Genomic DNA, 21,226 nt, shown 5'->3' with positions numbered 1-21,226 from the left:
CACAGAATGACCCTGCCTGAGGAAACAAAGGCAGCTGAAACCCTGGCTGGATCATGCGTGACGGACTTGGACTTGTACCTGTTGATGCCCCAGTGCACAGAGGACAAAGCTGCTCAGAGCTAGTCAGCTAGCTCTGCCCTGGCGGCCTGCCCATTTTCCTCTGCCCCCTTGCTGGCCCCAATGAGCCAGACTTCCCTGGTGCTCCTGCCCTTGTGTGGTTCCCCCGCCCCTGTCACCTATACACATCTGGGACTCCGCTCAACCAACAGAGTGCAGCAGGAAGTGATGCTGGCCCAGTTTGGGGCCTGAGCTGTAGAAGTTCTGGTGGTTCTACACTCTGGGGACCCCTGAGGCATCAAAAAAGGAATATGGCCGTCCTGCCCAGGGGGGCCACGTGGAAAGGCCATCCAGAGAGGCCACCTAGCAAGGGAGAGGCCCAGCTAGCCCAAGCCCCCCCGCCAGGTACCAGACTCGACACTGGTACTCTCTAGCCAGCTCAGCCCCCGGAAGCCAGGTGCCACCATTCATAGGGAAAAAAGAGCCACCAGTCAGGTCAGTCAACCTGGAACCACAAGAGGGAATGTGACAGTGGTTGTTTGAAGCATGGAGGCCCACGGTGGGTTGTGCCACTGATCAGTAAGAGCCCAAGTGAAGCCCCAGGAAGACCCAAATCCTAAACCCCAGCTCAGGTGGCGTGTGACACCTGTGGCTGGCCTTGCACCTTCTGACATGCCCCCCCCGGCTGCTAGCGGAGGACCACACCTGAGTTCCTTGTGGCACAGCAGCTTAAGGATCCAGCATTGTCACTGCAGCAGCTTGGGTCGCTGCTATATCTCAGGTTCTATCCCAGGCCCGGGAACTTCCACGTACTGCAGGTGAGACCAAAAAAAAAAAAAAAATCTAAAAATAAGAAAATTGTGAGTTCTTGTTGTGGCTCAGCAGTAATGAATCTGACTAGTATCCATGAGGATGCAGGTTTGATACCTGACCTTGCTCAGTGGGTTAAAGATCCAATGTTGCTGTGAGCTGTGGTGTACATTGCAGACGCAGCTCGGATCCCATGTTGCTATTGCTGTGGCTGTGGCGCAGGCTGGCAGCTGTAGCTCTGATTCGACCCCTAGCCTGAGAACTTCCAAAAGGAAAAAGAAAAAAGGAATAGTGCTAAGAACAACAAAATCCTCCTCTCTGGGGTAACTCCTTCCTGCCAACTAGAGGAAGCCCACCAGGTTCCTGTTCTGAAGCAGGAAACCTCCACCCAGCTTGGGAGGCCTCATCCCCCAGGAGGCTCACACCCTCTTCTCCACTGTTGGTCAAGGTCCCCACCCTCATCCTGGCTGCTGCCCACCTCCCAAGACACCACCACTGCCCAAAAGAGAACTCAGACCCCAACATGCTGCCCGAGGCCAGGACTCCAAACCCCACCTCAAGCCCCTTCCCCCATGGAGGCAAGATGCTAAAGCCAAACTTTCCTACCTCCAGGAGGCTGGATTCTCTTCCAGCATCTTGTCATCAGGGCCTACCTTTCTGCTGGGATGTCAGAGCTCCCAGATGCTGTGTGGGACTCTGGGTGTTCCCCTGCACTGGGCTGCATGGGCCCAGCTGGTGGCAGACACCCAGTCCACTTCCAAGGATGTCAGGGAGGTTACTGCCCCACAGGGTGGTTTCCAGGGCCCTGGCCACCCCATTAGGAGATGAAGAAAACAAGGGTCAGAGAAGACCCCTGTTGTCATCCAGCAGCTAGGGTGTATGTTAACTACACTTTCTGTATTCTTTTGTGTGTGTGTGTGTCTTTTGTCTTTTTAGCGCCACACTCGTGGCATACGGAGGTTCCCACGCTAGGGGTCAAAGAGGAGCTGTAACTGTAGCTGCCAGTCTAGGCCACAGCCACGCCAACATGGGATACAAGCCGTGTCTGCAACCTACACCACAGATCATGGCAATGCCAGATCCTTAATCCACTGAGCAAGGCCAGATCAAACGTGCATCCTCATGGATGCCAGTCAGATTCGTTTCCGATGAGCCAGGATGGGAACTCCACTTTCTGTATTCTTGATGCCCTGGCATCTGAGGCCTCGCTGACCAGGGACAACCAGTCCCTCCAGGGATTAGCTAGTTCCTGGAGATGACAAACAACTCACCAGAGAGTGTGGCTCACCAATACAAACCACCCAGTCCAGAGCCACTGTATTCCTGTCCTCATCACTCCCAGGGCCAGTGCAGTGTAAGTGCCTGAAATTAAGCTCTTTTTTTTTTTTTTTTTTTTTTGGCCATACCCAGCCAAGACATGCAGAAGTTCCCAGGCCAGGGATCGAACCCTTGCCACAAGAGTGGCCCGAGCCATAGCAGTGTAAACGCCAGATCTTTAACCTGTTGAACCACAAAGGAACTCCCTGAAGTTAAGCTTTTGATTTTTGGTGTCCATGAATAAACACATCGCCAGCTGCACCACAAAGCCACTAGCAACCCAACCTACCTGGTTAGTAGGTGCCTCTACCCACGAAGGTCTCCCTTTCAGAGACCCTGGGTAACCTGGATAACTGACCCCCCTTGAGTGACACCCCACCCCCTTTCCCTGCCAGAGTCCACATTCTGCCTCTTTTCTTTCTTTTTTGTCTGCCCCTCAGCCTATGGAACTCTCCGGCCAGGGATCAGATCCCAGCTACAGCTACGACCCACGCTGGAGCCCTAACCCTCTGTGTGGGGCCAGGGATCGAACCCACAGCCCAGAGCTCCAGAGATGCCACCAATCCCATTGCCCCACAGGGGGAACTCCCTCATTCCTGAATTTTTGCTGCGAGTTCACCAAGAGAGTGAACTCAGGCCTCCCACCTGCGGACCCTACTAAAGACAGAGCCCCAGGCCATCTCTCTCACTACAGGATCTTGCCAGTGGCCCTAAGGCAGCGGGGAGGGGGAGACTGTCAAGTACCTTCCAGGACCTGTGAGTAACAAATCTTGTTCCTCAAAGTTCCCTGATGGCTTTTCCCAAAGTGTGACTTTAAGAACCACAAAGGGAGTTCCCGTTGTGGCGCAGTGGTTAACGAATCTGACTAGGAACCATGAGGTGGCAGGTTCGATCCCTGGCCTTGCTCAGTGGGTTAAGGATCCGGTGTTACCGTGACCTGTGGTGTAGGTTGCAGACTCGGCTTGGATCCCGTGTTGCTGTGGCTCTGTTGCTGTAGGCTGGTGGCTATAGTTCCAATTAGACCCCTAGCCTGGGAACCTCTATATGCCACGGGAGCGGCCCTAGAAAAGGCAAAAAGACAAAAAAAAAAAAAAAAAAAAAAAAAAGACCCACAAGGGCTGGGCCAGCCCCCTCACGGGCTCTGGTTAGGGAAATGTTCAGCAGGGGCCTTGCCACAAGTACGAACATAGGTGAGGGCCCCAGGCCTTGCTCTCTGATGGTGACGCTAAGATGTACACAATAGTCGGTGCCCTCGGAAATTATTCAAACTCGCCAATTGCCAGCCTGTTTACACTGCCTCACCCGTTCCTTCTGGTGGAAACAATAAAAGCTCCTGCCCACATTGTTCCCTCCTGCCTCTGCCTCCTGATTCACTCTGGTGATTTCCCATGTGGCTCCACATGGCCTGTTATGACCCCTTTACTTGGCACCTGTAACAAACTGTCTTTATTTTTTTTTTTTGTCTTTTTGCTATTTCTTTGGGCCGCTCCTGCAGCATATGGAGGTTCCCAGGCTAGGGGTCCAATCGGAGCTGTAGCCACGGGCCTACGCCAGAGCCACAGCAACGTGGGATCCGAGCCGCGTCTGCAACCTACACCACAGCTCACGGCAACGCTGGATCGTTAACCCACTGAGCAAGGGCAGGGACTGAACCCGCAACCTCATGGTTCCTAGTCGGATTTGTTAACCACTGCGCCACGACGGGAACTCCTGCAGTTCAATTCTTAACTCACTATGCCCCAGCGGGAACTCCACAAAGTGCCTTTTCAATAGCAGTCACCTGATCTGTTGACCTGAGTAACAATAAAGCCTAGTTTTTTCTTTTCTTTTCTTTTTTCTTCTTTTGGGGGGCCATGCCTGTGGCAGGCCAAGGTTCCCAGGCCAGGGATCAAACCTGTTCCACAACAGCAAGTGACAAGGCCAGATTCTTCACCACTGGGCCACCAGGGAACTCCTAATAAAACCTACAGGTGGAAACAGGGTTGAGAGCAACCTGGAACCATCTCAAAGAGAAGCCAGGAAAGAGGGGGGTCCCCCAGCCCAGGACTCTGGGAGGCACTGCCCAAGGTCTGTTCCTCTTTGCAGAAGGTTGCAGAGAATGTGGACTGACCTGCCACCCTGGCCCCACTGTCCCCTGTTCTGGATCCCAGGAAGTCAGGGGTAGAGTGGCTGAGTGGGTGCCCTGGGCTGGGTCCCAGACTCCCACGCTGTATAGGCTACATGCTCCCTTACAGAGGAGGGGCTGCAGCAGAGCCCCCAGGCTGCCCAGAGGCAGAAGGAAACAGAGGCCCAGAGGCAGGACAGAGGATGTGAAAGCAACTTTAATCACCACCCTCAGGCAGGGGCTGCAGTAGTATCTGAGCAGCGGGGTTACCCTGGGAGTGACCTGGGGCCAGCCCCTCGGTTCCAGCTCTGGCACGTTTCCCATCCAGGTTCCTGGCATCCAGGGGAGGGTCCCAGCCTCCAGGGCCCCATCTTCAGGAGCTCAGGTACTCAGTGCTGCTGTGTAGAAGAATCCAGGTCTGGGGGCTACTGTGCCCACAGTCATGTGCATGTCCCCATACCTGCCATACTCAGGGACCATGCGATGTGACAGCAATGGCTCATCCTCAGAGCACCGAGGCCGTCTTCTCTGACTGCAGAGACCCCTTTAGGGCCACCAGCAGCCCCAGCGGGGACAGGCGTCCCTGGGCACAGAATCGTGACAACACGAAGAAGATGGTGATGGCCAGACCTACACTGAGCACCACTGTGGGGGATAGAGACAGGAGTGGGTAAGGGGGTGGCAGGAGATCCCACACCCACCAGGATCCTAACACCCTGCAAAGGGGGGTCTGCAGCCTGTCTGCTCCCAGCCCCAGGCGTGGGACGGCCTGTTCATCTTACCAGCAGCTGCGATAACCCCATAAGCACTTCGGTTTCCAGACTGAACTGAGTCCTGGTCGTCGACAGAGGTGACTGTGGCATTGCCCACAGGGGTTCCCATGGACGTGGCACCCCCTTCCTGGACAGTCTTGGTTCCTGCAAGAAGTCCAGGCATTCAGTAGCTGGGGAGGGGGCACCTGGGGCGGGGAAGGATGAAGGATGGTCCCAGTGCCAGGGGTGTCCTTGTGGCTCCCCTCCATCCCAGACTGAGTGAGGCTGCTCAGCACTGCTGCTGGAGTACCCTCGTGCAGCCCCCCGGGCAGACCCACGTGTCCACACCCTCAGCCTCATCATATACACCTCATCATATACAAGGTGAGGTGTCAGGCATCCTTGTCTACCCACCAACCCTTGCCACCCCCCACTAGCACACACCACAGCCAAGCTCATCGCTGTAGTCCGAACAGTCTGGGTGACCATCACAGAGCCACGTGATTGGGATACAGGAATTCTCCGGCAGGCAGTAAACCTCCCCCTCCTGGCAGGGCTGGTGCCGGCAGTTCTCATTAACACCTTCAGGGCAGTCATGGATGCTGTCACAAGGGCAGGGTCTGCCAATGGGTGGCGGGCACTGCCCATCCTGGGTGCATGGCTCAATACCTGGGGTACAAAGTCAGTCAGGTCCCAAACACCCACCCAAGAGGGCCCAGGTACTCCCCAACGCCCAGCCCCTGTAAGCCCCACCTTCCAAAAGCAATTGACCATATAAGGCCCACCCCTCCTACAGGCCCCACCCCATGCTTCTATTAGCTCCACCTTCCAAGGACTCACCTCCTGGCAAGCCCTTCCTCCCAAGACGGCACTAACTCCACCTAACTACAAACCCACTCCTTAACCCAAAGACCCAGACCAGTGTCCTTGCAGGCCTCCCCGCCACTCTCAGGCCCAATTCAGCGAGCCCAGCCCCAAAGCCACACCCCTCCTACAAGCATCTCCTCCATATGGCCCCTCCCCCATTGCAAGCCCTGCCCCCAGGCTGTGGCCCTCACCGCATTCCACCTCATCACTGCCATCAGGGCAATCCTTGTCAACATCGCAGCGCCATTTGAGGGGCACACAGAGACCACTGGTCCGGCACTGGAAATTGGTGGGCGCGCACGAGCCTGCACTGGGGCCTAAGAGATGCACACAGGTGAGGCCTGGGAGGTCTGGAGCACATTGGGATGTACACTGGTGGTCACCCTCTGCTAAGTATGTACTGGGTGTCAGGCCTGAACAGTTCGCAGCCTCGCCAAGAGCCTGACTGAGGAGATTCTACTGCCATGGCCCTTCTACAGAAGATGCTTAGAGATGTGAGGCCCGAGGCTATAAGCTAGTGGCAGAGTCAGGGTTCAAACCCTGGTCTCAATGACCCCAGAGTCTTTACCTGGTTCCACATGGCCAGATGGTCTCCCTAGGAGTCTTTTCAAGCTCCACGGTTAAACAGACTGGGGAAGGGGCCTACGCAGGCCCACGGTCAGGGTCAGAAGGGCCCATTATGTGCCAGCTGCTCACCAAAGGGGGAAACTGTGGCCTTAGATAGAGGACCTGCTTAGTCACCTCTAACTTCCTCCCAAACCTGGCCACTTTCCCCCATCCCGAATGTGCCCCCTCCTCCCCAGATTCCCCACCCCCATCTCCATGCAGACACCAGAGACCTCTCAGAGTCCCACCATTCGGTCACTAATCCCTTGCTTCCCCTTTGCTCAAAACTGTCCCTTGGTCCCCTGACCTTCTCACAACCAAATCTTCCATCCTTTGTGTCACTTGCAACACCTGGCCAGCCTTGAACCCTTCCTGGATCTCGCCTCCTCCCACGTTCCTCCTCCTCATCAAGCTCCCTCTGACCTGGCCTCCTTGCTGCCTCTGTAAGGGGCCTGGTTTGTTTCCACCAGAATTTTCCCCCATGCTATTCCTGGGTCCAGTACCCCCTTTCCTCCCTCTTCCCTGCACCTTATGATTTCCTCCTCAGATTTCACGTCTCAGCTTATTTCCTGGGAGGGGTCTCACGCTTCAGACCCCTGTAGCTTGGCCTCCCACTTAGAACAATGGTCCTTGAACTGGTACCCTTGTAGACGGGACACTTAGTGGTGGTCAGGGCCATGACTTTTGACGGTAAGCCTGGGGCCATGTCTAATGATAAGTGGACACAGATCACACAACAGTCTGGGCTGAGTCCAGCTGACACCCGAGCCTTCCTGGACACCCAGCAGAAGGAGCACAGAAGGGCCTGGAAGCTGGGCCAGCAGCCGAGAGTCTGAGGGACAGAGGAAGGGAGTGGCTTTTATGGCTTCCCCCTGGGTACAACAGGGTGGGTGGCAGAAAACTGGCATGGACCCAGCCTAGCCCCCCTCCATTTGATCCTGGTCATTTGACCCTTCAACCTTTTTTTTTTTCCCATTTTTTAGAGCCACACCCACAGCACATGGAAGTTCCCAGGCTAGGGGTCAAGTTGGAGCTACAACTACTGGCCTACACCACAACCACAGCAATGCAGGATCCAAGCCACATCTGCAACCTACACAGCAGCTTGAGGCAACGCCAGTTCCTTAACCTTCTGTGCGAGGCCAGGGATTGAACCAGAGTCCTCATAGGTACTAACCTGCTGAGCCACAACAGGAACTCTGACCCTTCCACCTTTACTCATGGGGGCCTGTGTCTCCAAGCCCCCCGCCCCTCACAGCCAGCCCTTCTGCAGGCCAGCCTCCAGGCCTTACTGTACCTGTGGGCCACACAGGCCCTGAGCTCTGTGGAGTGACCTGGAGCCGACTTCCTTCCCTGCCCATGGGAGTCTGGCAGCCTATGGGTGCAGGCAGCTTCCTTGCCAGGCCTAGCCACTCCGCGTGGCAACCCCTGACCTCCTTCCCTGACCTGCTGGACTGTGTGTCCATCTGTAAATCAGGAAGCAGAGCAGACCCGACCGCATGGGAATGCAGTTTGGAGCAAGGAGGGATTGGCCCTCCCAGCCTCAGTTTCCTCACCTGTAAAAGGGGCATGCTAGGAGTCCCTACCTCAGCACGCTGAAGAGAAGACACTGCTTGTGTGTAGAGTTTGGTACTTGGTTAATATGAGTCCTGATCATTGAAAGAATCAGGAACATTTAGCCTCAGATGGGAGCTTTGGACTGAGATAGAGAACCAGAAAAGATAGGATCCCATGGAGAAGCGGGTGTGTGAATCTGAGTTCACAGATGAAAATCAGGGGCACATGTGAGCACAGGGTGGTCACATTAACCTGCCCGGTTGCCTCTGGGAATCTCCGAGAGGGCGACCAACTTAAGCCAGGGTGAACGTGCCAAAGACCTGGGGTCGCAGGGAGGGAGGGAGACTTTTCTTTCTCTAAGACTGGAGAAGGAAAATGCAGAGACTGCGAGGGCAGGAGACTGTCGCTGAGGAAATTCAGCCATATGGCCCCGGGCCGCTGGGGTCAGGGTGTGGAAGGTGAAGCTACAGCAGGAGGCGCCAGGTTGGAGTCTGACAACCAGAGCCTGCAACAAACTTTCCTGCCCAAGCTGGGGTGAAGGGTGTCTTGAAGGTGACAATGGAGCACGACCAGCATAGCAGGTATAGGGTATAAGCGGGAACGAAACAGGATAGTCAAAGACAGGCAGAGCAACCCAGGCGGAGGGTCCCGCATTGGGGAAGGCGCCCCTAGAGCCACGTGCGCGGGGGGGCGGGGGGGCGGGGGGAGTGCCTCGGAGAGATATGCGGCGGAGCCAATGGTGAGGCGCTGCTGGCGGACGGGGGCGGATCTAGGGCTGCCTGAGTGGAGGGCGCGTGGGCTACACTGAGATCACTCACCTGGGTCCTCCGTCAAGGACCTGGTTGGGGTCGAGGTCGGGGTGGCTTCCAGGCCGAGCCCGAAGGCAAGCAGCAGCCGCAGCGCCAAACCCAGGGCCGCTGTACGCAACGCTCTGCCCGGCGCCATCAAACCACCTAACACATCACCCAGCCCAGCGCCCGGCTCTGGCAGAGCGTAGCCTGAGGGATCTTTCTTATCCCCCGTACGCTTGCGCACAGGCCTGGGGGCGGGGCCCACGGCCACTTGCTATGATTACCGTAAATGTCCGAATACGAGGAGATATTCGATTTGAGACTTCCACTTTTCACATTGACGAGGTATATCGAAAGATATGGTGAAATTAAAAACTTCTGGAGATGCATGCGAACTTACATCGACAAGTATTGTTTACTTACAATATTTAAGGTTCTATATCCATCCTATACCAAATGTTTCTGTCTGATTACCCTATTTAATATGGCAGACACTCCCCTCAGGCACGCCTCATCCCCACCCTCCTCCTGCTTCTTTTGTTTTATATTATTATTACTATTATTACTATTGTTATTATTGTTATTATTTTTCTTTTTAGGGCCGCACCTACAGCATAGGTAGCTTCCCAGGCTAGGGGTAGAATAGGAGCTACAGCTGCTGGCCTATGCCACAGCCACAGCCACACAGGATCGGAGCACTTCAGCTCAAGCGAATGCGAGATCCTTAACCCACTGAGCCAGGGAGTGAACCCACAACCTTATGGTTAGTAGTCGGATTTGTTTCTGCTGCACCACAATGGGAACTCCTCCTATTTTTGTCCACCAACTTACTAAGTATTTTATTTACTTTGGTTTGTTGTCTGATTCCCTACTAGAACGGTGAGGCCCAGGAGGGCAGGAATGCTGTGTATTGTATCCTCAGTGCCTAAAACAGCTTGACACATACAAGGCCCTTAAATATTTGATGAATAAATGAATAAAATGTGGGTGCTTGGCTTTCTTCCTGAGTCCTCTGTCCTTGCACCTGGATGTTCTCACCAATGCTCACCACCTCATAATGTTACCAAAAGTGGGATCCAGCTATTTTGGAGGCCAGCAACCAGGTGGGGGAAAGGGGCAAGAACTAGTGTCCAAAGGCCAAATTCCCCCACTGACAATCAGTGGGCAAGACCTTTTAAAGCAGTGTTTCAAGGGTGTATAGGCAGAGGGAGGGAGCTACAGGTAGAAACAATAGTTAGCTCTGACAGTCATCTTAAAATTGGTCATGAAGTGGTCAGCATCATTGAATTAAATACAGTTACCCTTCAGTTCTAGGGTTGGTTTGTTTCCTTTTTTTCTTTTGGCCACATATGAGGCATGTGGAAGTTCCTGGGCCTGGATGGAACCCTCGGCAAGCAATGACCCAAGCCACTGCAGTGACAATGCCGGAGACTTAATCTACTGTGCCACAAGTTCCCATTTCTCCTAAAGCCAATTCTTGGCATCTTGGCAGCCTATGTTTTGTTTTTTTGTTTTTTTTGTTTGTTTGTTTTTTGTCTTTTTGCTATTTCTTTGGGCATATGGAGGTTCCCAGGCTAGGGGTCCAATCGGAGCTGTAGCCGCCAGCCTACGCCAGAGCCACAGCAACGTGGGATCCGAGCCGCGTCTGCAACCTACACCACAGCTCACGGCAACGCCGGATCGTTAACCCACTGAGCAAGGGCAGGGACCGAACCCGCAACCTCATGGTTCCTAGTCGGATTCGTCAACCACTGCGCCACGACAGGTACTCCCTTGGCAGCCTATGTTATGGCTACAGTCTGGTCATCATGCAAACTTCTTTCACCTGGTGGGGGTTTTAGTAGCCACAAAACAGCTCAAAGGATATGGTTCAAAATATGATCTCTAAGCCCTTGAGGAGAAACTAAAGGCCTTTGACTTTATTTAATGACTAAAGTATTATTATTTGGTCTTTGTTTTCCTTTGCTTCTGCATTTTCTCACTTCTCTGATTAAACTTATTCTTTGGGAATTCCCACTGTGATTCAGCAGGTTAAGAACCTGACTAGTATCCATGAGGATGCAGGTTCGATCCCTGTCCTCGCTCAGTTGAGCTATGGTGTAGATCACAGACACAGCTCAGATCCTTAATTGCTGTGGCTGTGGTATAGGCCAGCATCTGCAGCTCTGATTTGACCCCTGGCCTGGGAACGTCCACATGCCCCGGGTGTGGCCCTAAAAATAAAAGCAAAAAAAAAAAAAAACAAAAAACCAAATAAAGTTATTCTCTGGCTAAAGGGTTTCTACAGATAAAAGATGAGAGGAGGTGTTCCTGTCTCGGCACAGCAGAAACGAATCCGACTAGGAACCTACGAGGTTGCGGGTTCAATCCCTGGCCTCGCTCAGTGGGTTAAGGATCTGGCGTTGAGGTGAGCTGTGGTATAGGTCAGCAGTTGAGCTCTGATTGGACCCCCCAGCCTGGGAACCTCCATATGCTGTGGGTGCAGCCTTAAAAAGCACCCCCTCCAAAAAAAAGGTGAGAGGAGAAGATGGGGGTAGGGGAGAAGGATCATAAGGCCCTGCTCCCTTTAAATAATTCTCATAGACTACTCATAGGGAGGTGAGTCTTACACTTTACTTTAGGAACAAGTAAAACAAAAGCAGCCTGGGTTTTCTCTTCTCCCGTGCTCACCCCTTAGGCACATAAAATACAATTTCTGCAGGGTTTTCCATGCAATTGGCTGCTCTGTATTTTGTTGTTTTTGCCATTGCACAACATGGCATGCTTTCTATTCGAAAATGTTGGCGATTACAGCTGCTTTTGTTATACACACACACACACACACACACACACACACACACACACAGGTATTCATGATAATCTCCAGTTCTCCAGGAGAAATTGGGTAAGAGGCAAAAGTGCCCTGGTGCAAAGGCAGATGGAAACAGCAGCAAATACAACTGCCTGCAGGAGGGGAGGGGAGGGAAAGGGAAGGAGAGGAGGCTGCTTGGTGAGGTTGGCACCTGAGGTTAAGGGAGGAAAGTTGAAGAAGCTGTAGATTTACATAGCAGCTGACAGTGTGTAGCAGACTCACCAGCAGCTGGGTTCAGAGCCAGCTCTGTGAGCCTGAAAGAGTACTTGGTCTTGCCACACCTTGGTTCTTCTGTCCAGGGCAAAAGGGTTTAACAACGGCTAGGACTTCACAGGATTGCTCTGGGAAAGAGCTGAAATCACAGCTATAATGCATGGCACACAGGAAGAGCTCAGGAGATGTCAGATGTCTTTCCTTCTGCACTTCAGTGTCAAATTTCAAGCCTGTGTCATAAAACTTTTGGGGGATTAGGTGGGGGAGAGCTTATAAACAACAAACATTTATTTTCTCACAGTCCTGGAAACTAGGAAGTCCAAGATCATGATGCCAGCAGATGTGGTGTCTGGTGAGGACCCACTTGGAGTCCCCTTTGTGGCTCTGACATAGTGTCTGTGAGGATGTGAGTTTGATCCCTGGCCTTGCTCAATGGGTTGCAAATCCAGCGTTGCTACAGCTTGTGTTAGATGTGGACCAGATCTGGTGGTGACCATGGTGTAGGCCGGCAGCTGTACCTCTGATCTGACCCTTAGCCCGAGAACTTCCATATGCCACAGGTGTGGCTGTAAAAAGGAAAAGATAAAAAAGGAACTGATTCCTCATTGACAACCATCATTTCACTGCAACTTCACTTGCCAGAAGGGGGCTGGGTCGTAACACTTGATTCAGGAATTTTTTTTTTTTTGGCTTTTCAGGGCCCCACCCCAGCATATGGAAGTTCCTAGGCTAGAGGTTGAATCAGAGCTACAGCTGCTGACCCATACCACAGCTCACTGCAACACCCAATCCTTAACCCACCAAGTGGGGCCAGGGATCACACCTACATCCTCATGGACACTAATAGCGTTCTTAACCTGCTGAGCCACAAGAGGAACCTTGCCCATGTCCTTTTATAGTCAGTGCCCCTCAAGCACCCAGAGGTTCTGGAACCTACTCCACCACTCTCAGGCATAGAGCCAAGACCTCGAGGAAGGGATGGTGACACCTCTGTGCCCAGTGACAGCATGTCACCCTGAGCTCAAGAACCACAACCCTCCCCTGCTCCTGGAGCTTGTGATTAAGAGACTCAGCATCGATTTCACCATGAAGTTCAAGCCATGAGTCCCTTCAAAAGTAAAATCAGAAGCTATACTGGAGAGCACAATATATATATTTTTATAAATTAGGTCACATTCTCCCCAGAGGGAATCCAAGGAGTCCAAGGAGTGAGAAGCATTCTGGTGGCCCTGAGGGCTTAGCCAGGTGCCCCAGGGCAGTGTCACAGGTATGGCTGATCCTTGGACAACTCCCACCTCTTTATGGGAGGAGCCGGCGTCACAGCTTTCTTCTCAGTCTCTGCCACAGCTGAGCTGGAAGACGCAAAAAGACCTGAGTTAGGCCCAGGTTTCCAGAGAACAGTGTGGAAGACGCTGAGGGAGACCCAGCCCCCTGCCCACAGCAGGACCACATCTGCTGAAACCACGGATCTGGAGGCCCAAGTGCAGGGTTGTTACAGAATGCCCAGACCCCCATTCAGCCTGCTCTGGCTCCTGGGCCCAGAACAAGGGAGAATAGCAGGGCTCCTCCTCCAGCACCCCTTCCCACTCACACCGAACCCCAGCCGCCCCAGAAGAGGACACTGGCAAAAGAGCCAAGCAATCAGGAGACACATGTCCCCTGCTTCCTTCTTCCCTCAGGTACTGAGCACCTGCTACGTGGCAGGCACTGTGCACTGTATGGCATTAGGCACAGTGCTAATGAGATCAGGCCCCACCATCCTCAGTCTAATCGGACTGGGTCAATATGCAATTAAAAAAATATGCCCTTTGGCCCAGGGTTGGCCCAGGGTGAGCCCCAAGGAAACACTGTACCAGCAAATCCCAGGCAGGTACCCACCCCGTTTCCCGGGGCCTAAGGCCTGCACACACTGTAAGCAAGACAGGAGAAAAGAGAGTTCCCGTTGTGGCTCAGCGGTAATGAACCGCAGTAGTATCCATGAGGTAGCGCACTCCTTCCCTGGCCCTGTTCAATGGGTTAAGGGGATCCAGCGTTGCTGTGGCTGTGGTGTAGGCTGGCAGCTACAGCTCCAATTTGACCCCTAGCCTGGGAACTTCCATGTGCAGGGGTTCCAGGCCCTCCCATCCTCCCAGGAGCCTGAAAGAGGCGGAAGAAGCAGAAGGCAGCCTCCTGAGGAAATGCAGACATCCTGGGGTGGGTAGGGGAGCGTGGGGGAGTAGGGCAGCTTGCCACAGTGTGAGGCTGGACTCTGGTAACTCTGAAGATGGCAACCTGGACGGCTGACCGAGTTCTAATCACACAGCTGACCCAGCCCCATCACCTGATAGATCTCGTCACACTGCAAGCCCACCAGTCCCATCTTACAGATGAAGAAGCTGAGGCTCGAGAAGGCCAACAGACTGCCCAAGCCCACACAGTGAATCAGCTGTAGAGCCCAGACACCACTGGGGGGCTGGACAAACTGGTTTGAAACTGCTACTCAGTGGCTGTGTGATCCAGGCAGGTCATTTGGCCTCTCTGTCTCTCAATATCTTCTGCAACAGGGGCCATTACTGCCTAACGTAAGGAATTATTGAGAGGCAGATATGGCACTGACTTCATTCTAAGAGCTTACGAATATGAATTATGAGGATGACATGATGGCTCTGCTATAGACTGCATGTTTGTGTTCCCTCCAAATCTGTATACGGACATCCTGCGCCCCAATCCTATGACCCAAGGGGGAGGCGACTAATTAAATCATGCAGACAGAGCTGCCTGAATGGGGTCAGTGCCCTTATAAGAGACCCTAGAGACCCCTTGCTCTTCCAGCATGTGAGGACTTGGCAAGATACCACCTATAAACTAGGAAAGGGCCCTCACCAGACACTGAATCTGCAGGCACCTTGATTTTGGACTTCCCAGCCTCCAGAACCTCAGAAACAATTTTCTGTTGTTTATAAGCCACCCAGTCTATGGTAACTCTCTAAAGTAAATACCATTATTATTCCTATTTAATTAAGAAACAGTGCCTGAGCCAGGGACCAAAGTGGGCTTTGAGGAGCCTGAGGTTTATACAGTTCTCTAAGAGGAACACAAAATATAAAAACAACAATGCCTAGACTTCCTCCAAGGCCCTGGAAGGGCCCTTGGAGCTTCCTCTTCTTTGCAGGAAACCCACCCCAGGGTGCGTGGGAATTCAAAGAGCTCTCAGATGAAAAGCCCCCAGCAGCACATTTCCTGCCACTGTTGACACTCAACAGACCTAGGACCTTGAAAAGCACACGCAAGAGAAAGGCCTGGTCGCAGGAGGGGCGTTGGTGTCCTTACCTCTCTGCTGGCTTGCCCGATGCCAGCACCTTCTGTGAGGACATGACGATGGAGGGCGGCATGGCTTCCCGGCGGCCATCGCGAGTGCAGTAGTAATTATTGGAGAGTTTGTGGCTGGGGCCCACGGGGAGCTTGGGAGGAGGCTGAGTTCTGAGGAAAAAGAACATGGGCACTGAAGCAAAGTGACAGTCATTCTCATTGCCTGGCTAGGCTGCAGCATGGGCCCGTGACCTCAGTCATGAAATGAGGGGTATCCCTGCTACAGCTCTATGGGTATATACCTGGGGAAGGACCAGGACTCAGAAAGAGGGTTGGCCCCTGCATTGAAAGTGAAGGCGATGGACAGCAAGGCCTGGGCCTGCCGCTCCAACAGGTCCCTCACCTGCCCTAAATGTGGCAGGTAGGGAGGACCCTTTCATGAGGGCACGCCTCTTCTCACCCTGCCATGGCCCAGAGCTCGGCAGTTGGCCCCAATTCCACCTGCAAGTTCTCAGGAAATGAAGAGGCCGAAGTCTGGGACTCTCCTCACAACCTATCAAGGAGTCCTGGTCAGCAAGCACCTGGGCAACAGCCCCAGACTTAGCTCATTCTGAGGAGCTTCATCCCCAAAGACCAGGCTATGAGCCTCTGGGTTTCTAGTTATCTCCAGAACTTTCTGGAGACTTCTGCTGGGATCAAGGCTCATTACTCAAAAAGCACTAGGAGTTCCCGTTGTGGCTCGGCAGCTAACGAACCCAACGAGGATCCATGAGGATGCAGGTTCGATCCCTGGCCTCGCTCAGTAGGTCAAGGATCGGGCATTGCCCTGAGCTGTATAGGTCGCAGATGTGGCTCTGATCTGGCGTTGCCGTGGCTGTGGTGTAGGCCAGCAGCTGTAGCTCCAATTGGACCCCTTGCCTGGTAACTTCCATATGCTGCAGGTTCTACCCTAAAAAGCAAAAAAAAAAAAAAAAAAAAAAGGCACTTTATCTGAGGTCTCGGCTGCCACCTCGTGGCTGCTGTCGCCAGAGGGCGGGAACACAGCTCTGTCCCGGCTCAGGCTAAACCCTTGGGTCAATGTACAAAGTTTGAGGCCAGAAAATGAATGGCTAACCCCACTAACAACAAAAAAAACCAGGAGATACCACTGTGGCACCACAGGGTCAGCAGCATTCTGGGATCGCTAGGATGCAGGTTTGATCCCCAGCCAGGCACAGTGGATTAAGGATCTGGTGTTGCTGCAGCTGCAGCTCAGCATGCAACTGAGACTTAGGTAGCAACTGAGGCTTAGATCTGATCTCTGGCTCAGGAACTCCATATGCAGCTAGGTGGCCAAAAAAGGAAACAAAGTAAAAAAATCACTAACAAAAGATGAGCTTCCATGGAAACCGGTGCAGTTAGGGAGGACAGAAAAGAGAAAAATCATAAAAAAAGATCAGGTTTCAATTCAACTGTGTTTTTGTTTTGTTTTGGGCTGCATCCATGGCATGGTGGAAGTTAGTTCCCAGGCCAGGGATCGTGCCCACGCCACGGCAGCACCAAAGCCACTGCAGTGACAAGGCTGGATCCTTAACCTGCTGCGCCATAAGAGAACTCCCTTTTCAACTGTGTTTTTAACCAGCTTTCTTCTGATAACCACTTTGCCAGGATTTAAGTTTTTCTTAAAACAAGTGATAGTCATTGCATCAAAGAAAAAAAAAAACAAAACAGATAAAGTTTAAACGGATAAAAACTTAATATGAAAATATCAAAAGAAACGAAGGAAGGAAGGCGAGCAATATTCTGTGTTGAAGTTCGAATCTGCCTAACTCCTGGAGTGCAGAGACCATCCCTTTTAAAAACCAGTGGCTCAGTGGGTTAAGGACCCAATGTTGTCTCTCTGAGGATGCTGGTTAGATCCCTCACCCAGTGAGGGAAGGATCCAGCATTGCTGCAAGCTGTGGCATAGGTCAGATGTGGCTCAGATCCTCTGTTGCTATGGCTGCACCATAAGCCTCAGCTGCAGCTATGATTCGACCCCTAGCCTGGGAACTTCTATATGCCCCAAGTGCAGCTGTATAAAGAAAAAGGAGGGAGTTCCCATTGTGGCTCAGCAGTAACGAACCCAACTAGCATCTAAGAGGACACAGGTTCCATCCCCGGCCTCACTCAGTGGGTTAAAGATCTGCTGTTGCTGTGAGCCGTGGTGGAGGTTGCAGACTCAGCTCGGACCCCAAGAGTTGCCATGGCTGTGGTATAGGCCAGCAGCTGTAGCTCAGATTTGACCCCTAGCTAGGGAACTTCCAAATGCCGCAGTTGTAGCCCTTGAGAGAGACAGACAGAAAGAAAAAGAAAGAGCCAGTGCCCCATGGAAAGGCCCAAATGAATCACTTGGGGGTGCTATTATCCTTAAAAAAGTTGAAAATTTTACAAAACCTGTTTTCTCAACCGGGCCACAAACTACCCTGGATAGAAAAACAATTTAAAACTTTCGATATCTGCCAGAATGGCCATCATCCAAAAGTCTACAAACAGTAAGTGCTGGAGAGGGTGTGGAGAAAAAGGAACACTAGTACACTGTTGGTGGGATTGTAAACTGGTGCAACCACTGTGGAAAGCAGTATGGAGATTCCTCAGAAAACTAAACATACAACTACCATTTGATCCAGCAATCCCACTCCTGGGCATCTACCCAGAGAAAACCACAACTCGCAAAGACACATGTACTCCGATGGTCATTGCAGCACTATTTACAATAGCCAAGACATGGAAACAACCTAAATGCCCATTGACAGAGGAGTGGATCAAGATGTGGTACATATACACAATGGAATATTACTCAGCCATTAAAAAGAACGAAATACCAGCATTTTTTGCAACATGGATGGACCTAGAAACTATCATGCTAAGTGAAGTTAGCCATCCAATGAGACACCAACATCAAATGCTTTCACTGACAGGTGGAATCTGAAAAAAAAGGACAGACTGAACTTCTTTGCAGAACAGATGCTGACTCACAGACAATGAAAAACTTATGGTCTCCGGAGGAGACAGTTTGGGGGGTGGGGGGGATGTGCTTGGGCTGTGGGATGGAAATCCTGTGAAATCAGATTGTTATTGATCATTATACAACTACAGATGTGATAAATTCATTTGAGTAATAAAAAAAAATTAAAAAGAAAAAAAATAATAAAACTTTTGATATCTGGAAGTAGTCACGACATGCAGAGATTCACAGATTTGGTTATTTTAATCCTATTGCTCTTTCCCTCATGCTAACCCTCTTTCACTGCAGCTCATAAACACTGCTACCCCCATTCCTCAGTTTTAGCCTCACTACCCTCTGTTCTACTCTGGCTCCTGGCTCTGTCAGGCTTCACGGCCTTGGCATTTCTGCTCCTTCTGCCCAGAATGTTTTTTAACTATCCTTCGGCATTTCTGGTGGCTCAAATGTCAACACCTGAGACCTTTCCTGACCACCTGACCTGAGGTAGCTACCACTCACCTTATTCATTTTGTCTTGTCTTCAGAGCATTCTAGAAAACTGTTTTGTTTTTGTTTTAACTTGGTGTGTTTATTTCCCTATGTTGTTTCTCCCTCTCCCTAGGATATGAGCTCCATGAAAGAAACCAGAAGAGCTTTTCTTGTTCACACTGATCTCCCCAAGGGCTGAGATTTGTAAATGCGGGTCTTGTAAATGTCAAGTAATTTTTGGACTCAAAATCAAAAGAGTTTCAAATCCAGACATTTCTAGGTTCTAATCCCCACTGTAACTTTCTGGTTTTCGAGTGATTTTAAGCTAATGACTTAGTCCCTCCTAGACGCGAACATTTTCATCTGTAGCTTGGGGATGTTAACACCAAATAGCAGGACCACACTGAGGACTGCAAATCTCACTGATAATTCCTACTCAGAATCCACGCCCATTCTGGGTATTCCAAGAGCGGCATTCTCTGACATAGTCCAGCAAGATTAAAGGCACATCTCTCCTTCCATGAGCCGGCTATGGAGCTGGAGGCAGGATTTAGGCCCAGCGTTTCAGCGTCTAAAAGAACACGGGTTTTGTTTTTGATGGAGGAACGACAGGATTGGAGTCTGGGCAGCGAGCGGGGCTTGCTCACCGCTTGGAGATCTCCTGGTAACGCAGCTGCAGCTTCGCCTGTAAGTCTCGCTGTGGGAGAAAGAGAGGAAGCATATCAGCCTGCAGGGTACCCTAGAAAAGGAGAAGGCCGGCGAACAGGGGCAAGTCTAGAGCTGGACAAATAAAGGGAAGGCGGAAGATGGGCATTTGGCGACAAGGATGTGGGCCCTGAAAGTAAAGAGAAAAGGGGGAGCCGGGACCACAAGATCCAAGGCTAAAAAAATATAAGCCTAGGGAGGTCGCAGGAGTGAGTGAGATCCCAGCCAAGAGAAGGCCAAGGGCTGGGGGTGGAGGTGGGTGTGCCCCGACTGAGGGCGTCACGCGTTAGGGGTTCCGGGCTGAGCGAGGGGTCCCGGCTTAGAGGAAACTCGGCACTAAATAGCCTCAGTCCCAGAGGTACTAGGAAAGAGGTGAGTAGCGAGAGCGGATCCAGGGCGCACGGAACCCACAGCCCCCCAGGGCAGCCACTCCCGCCCCGCGCACCCCGGATGCCCAGTTCCGCAGCAGCTGGATGACACGAGTAGCGGACGCCATCTTCCACCCGCGCTGAAGGGCGCCGGTGACGTCTCTACGCTAGGACTGCTGGGAACATGGCGTATGGCCTCGCGATAGCGAGAGTGGGCGGGGCCTTGACGTCCTATAAAAGTTCTTCCCGAGGCACGTGACTCCTCTCCGCCAGACCACCGCCGCGCCGCCATCATGGACACGAGCCGTGTGCAGCCCATCAAGCTCGCCAGGGTGAGGGGGTGCACGGATTTGGGGGCCTGGGTAAGGGAGTAGGGGAACTGGGTGGGCCAGATCTGATCCCAGCCTCTCCGCAGGTTACCAAGGTTCTGGGCAGGACAGGTTCGCAGGGACAGTGCACGCAGGTGAGCGGGGGAGACGGCAGGGCGGGGGTGGGGTGGGGGGCTGGAATCTGAGCCTCGGATGGTTACTCCTGTGCCCCAGGTTCTGTACCCTGGTATCTGAGAACTATACGTACCCTTTTCCCCATGGCTCACAGAGGCTCCGAGTCTTCACCCTGTTTATTGGATCTGGGCTCCGTCAATCTCATTCCTAGGGCCCTGACGTACTGGTTCAATCTATCCCAACTACCACTGTGGCTCCATTTCCTAATGCTTGCGTTCCCATCCGCGGTCCAAGAACGTTAGTTGTTCCTCCTGGTTGTTTCTGGCTCTTGAGAGCTGTTCATTGCACGTCTCGGTTTCTCTTCTGGCCGGTCCGTGCTTCCAAGCCTCAGTCTCCTTTTTAAGAGTCTCTAGGCAGACACGTTTTCTGAATCCAAATCGGCTGCTTATCCCACAGTGCTTATTCGTGGCTAACCCTGACTTCTGGTCTCCCCGTGCCCTGTAGGTGCGGGTAGAATTCATGGACGATACGAGTCGTTCCATCATCCGAAACGTGAAAGGCCCTGTTCGTGAGGGTGATGTGCTCACCCTTTTGGAGTCAGAGCGAGAGGCTCGGAGGCTGCGCTGAAGTTGTGGCTGGTGAGTGCAGGTGGGAAGCAGCAGGTCCCTGGTAGACTATTGTCTGGTGGGAGGGAGGTTTGGCCAAGCCCATGGATGAGGGCCTCTTGGTGGTGGGGTGTGTAAAAAGGGTCAGCTGAGATTTGGGGCGGGGGAGGGGGGGTTGCTGTCAGCATCTCACACGGACTTTGTTTACAGGGTCCTGGATATCTGGATCGACCATTTGGCCCATCATGATCTGCCGTTAATAAAGTGTTTATATTGTATGTAAATTTGGGGTTTTGTCTGGGTTGTCACTGGGCATATAAAACTCTTGTGGGTCCCAGAAGTGGTCACTGGCCCACTGCACTCTGGAAGGGGGATGTCTTCCCTGACAAGGTGTTGTCTTTTGAGGAGGGAGAACCATGTGTCTGTATCTCCAAAACAA

General features: G+C 52.5%; 3 protein-coding genes across 4 annotated transcripts; 1 reads left to right on the top strand and 2 right to left on the bottom strand.

The window, feature by feature from the left end:
* CD320 (CD320 molecule) lies at positions 4,488–12,880 on the bottom strand. The gene is made up of 6 exons (XM_021085137.1): positions 12,863–12,880; positions 8,889–9,135; positions 6,099–6,224; positions 5,485–5,709; positions 5,071–5,205; positions 4,488–4,933 (listed from the first exon to the last, which is right to left on the bottom strand). The coding sequence occupies exons 1-6, from the start codon at positions 12,878–12,880 to the stop codon at positions 4,794–4,796; spliced, it is 891 nt and encodes a 296-aa protein (XP_020940796.1). The 3' UTR covers positions 4,488–4,793.
* On the bottom strand, positions 13,060–19,933 carry NDUFA7 (NADH:ubiquinone oxidoreductase subunit A7). Its single transcript, XM_003123185.5, has 4 exons — positions 19,817–19,933; positions 19,314–19,363; positions 15,235–15,384; positions 13,060–13,277 (listed from the first exon to the last, which is right to left on the bottom strand). Exons 1-4 carry the CDS (start codon positions 19,865–19,867, stop codon positions 13,187–13,189), a joined length of 342 nt encoding a protein of 113 aa, XP_003123233.2. The 5' UTR covers positions 19,868–19,933; the 3' UTR covers positions 13,060–13,186.
* RPS28 (ribosomal protein S28) lies at positions 19,915–21,071 on the top strand. Of its 2 annotated transcripts, none has more exons than XM_013987364.2 (4): positions 19,915–20,071; positions 20,155–20,202; positions 20,687–20,830; positions 20,998–21,071. In XM_013987364.2, exons 1-3 carry the CDS (start codon positions 20,033–20,035, stop codon positions 20,807–20,809), a joined length of 210 nt encoding a protein of 69 aa, XP_013842818.1. In that variant the 5' UTR covers positions 19,915–20,032; the 3' UTR covers positions 20,810–20,830; positions 20,998–21,071.

The sequence above is a fragment of the Sus scrofa genome, chromosome 2 (genome assembly GCF_000003025.6).
Source record: "Sus scrofa isolate TJ Tabasco breed Duroc chromosome 2, Sscrofa11.1, whole genome shotgun sequence".
In the NCBI taxonomy this organism is placed as follows: Eukaryota; Metazoa; Chordata; class Mammalia; order Artiodactyla; family Suidae; genus Sus; species Sus scrofa.
This window is presented reverse-complemented; position numbering and strand designations above follow the sequence as displayed.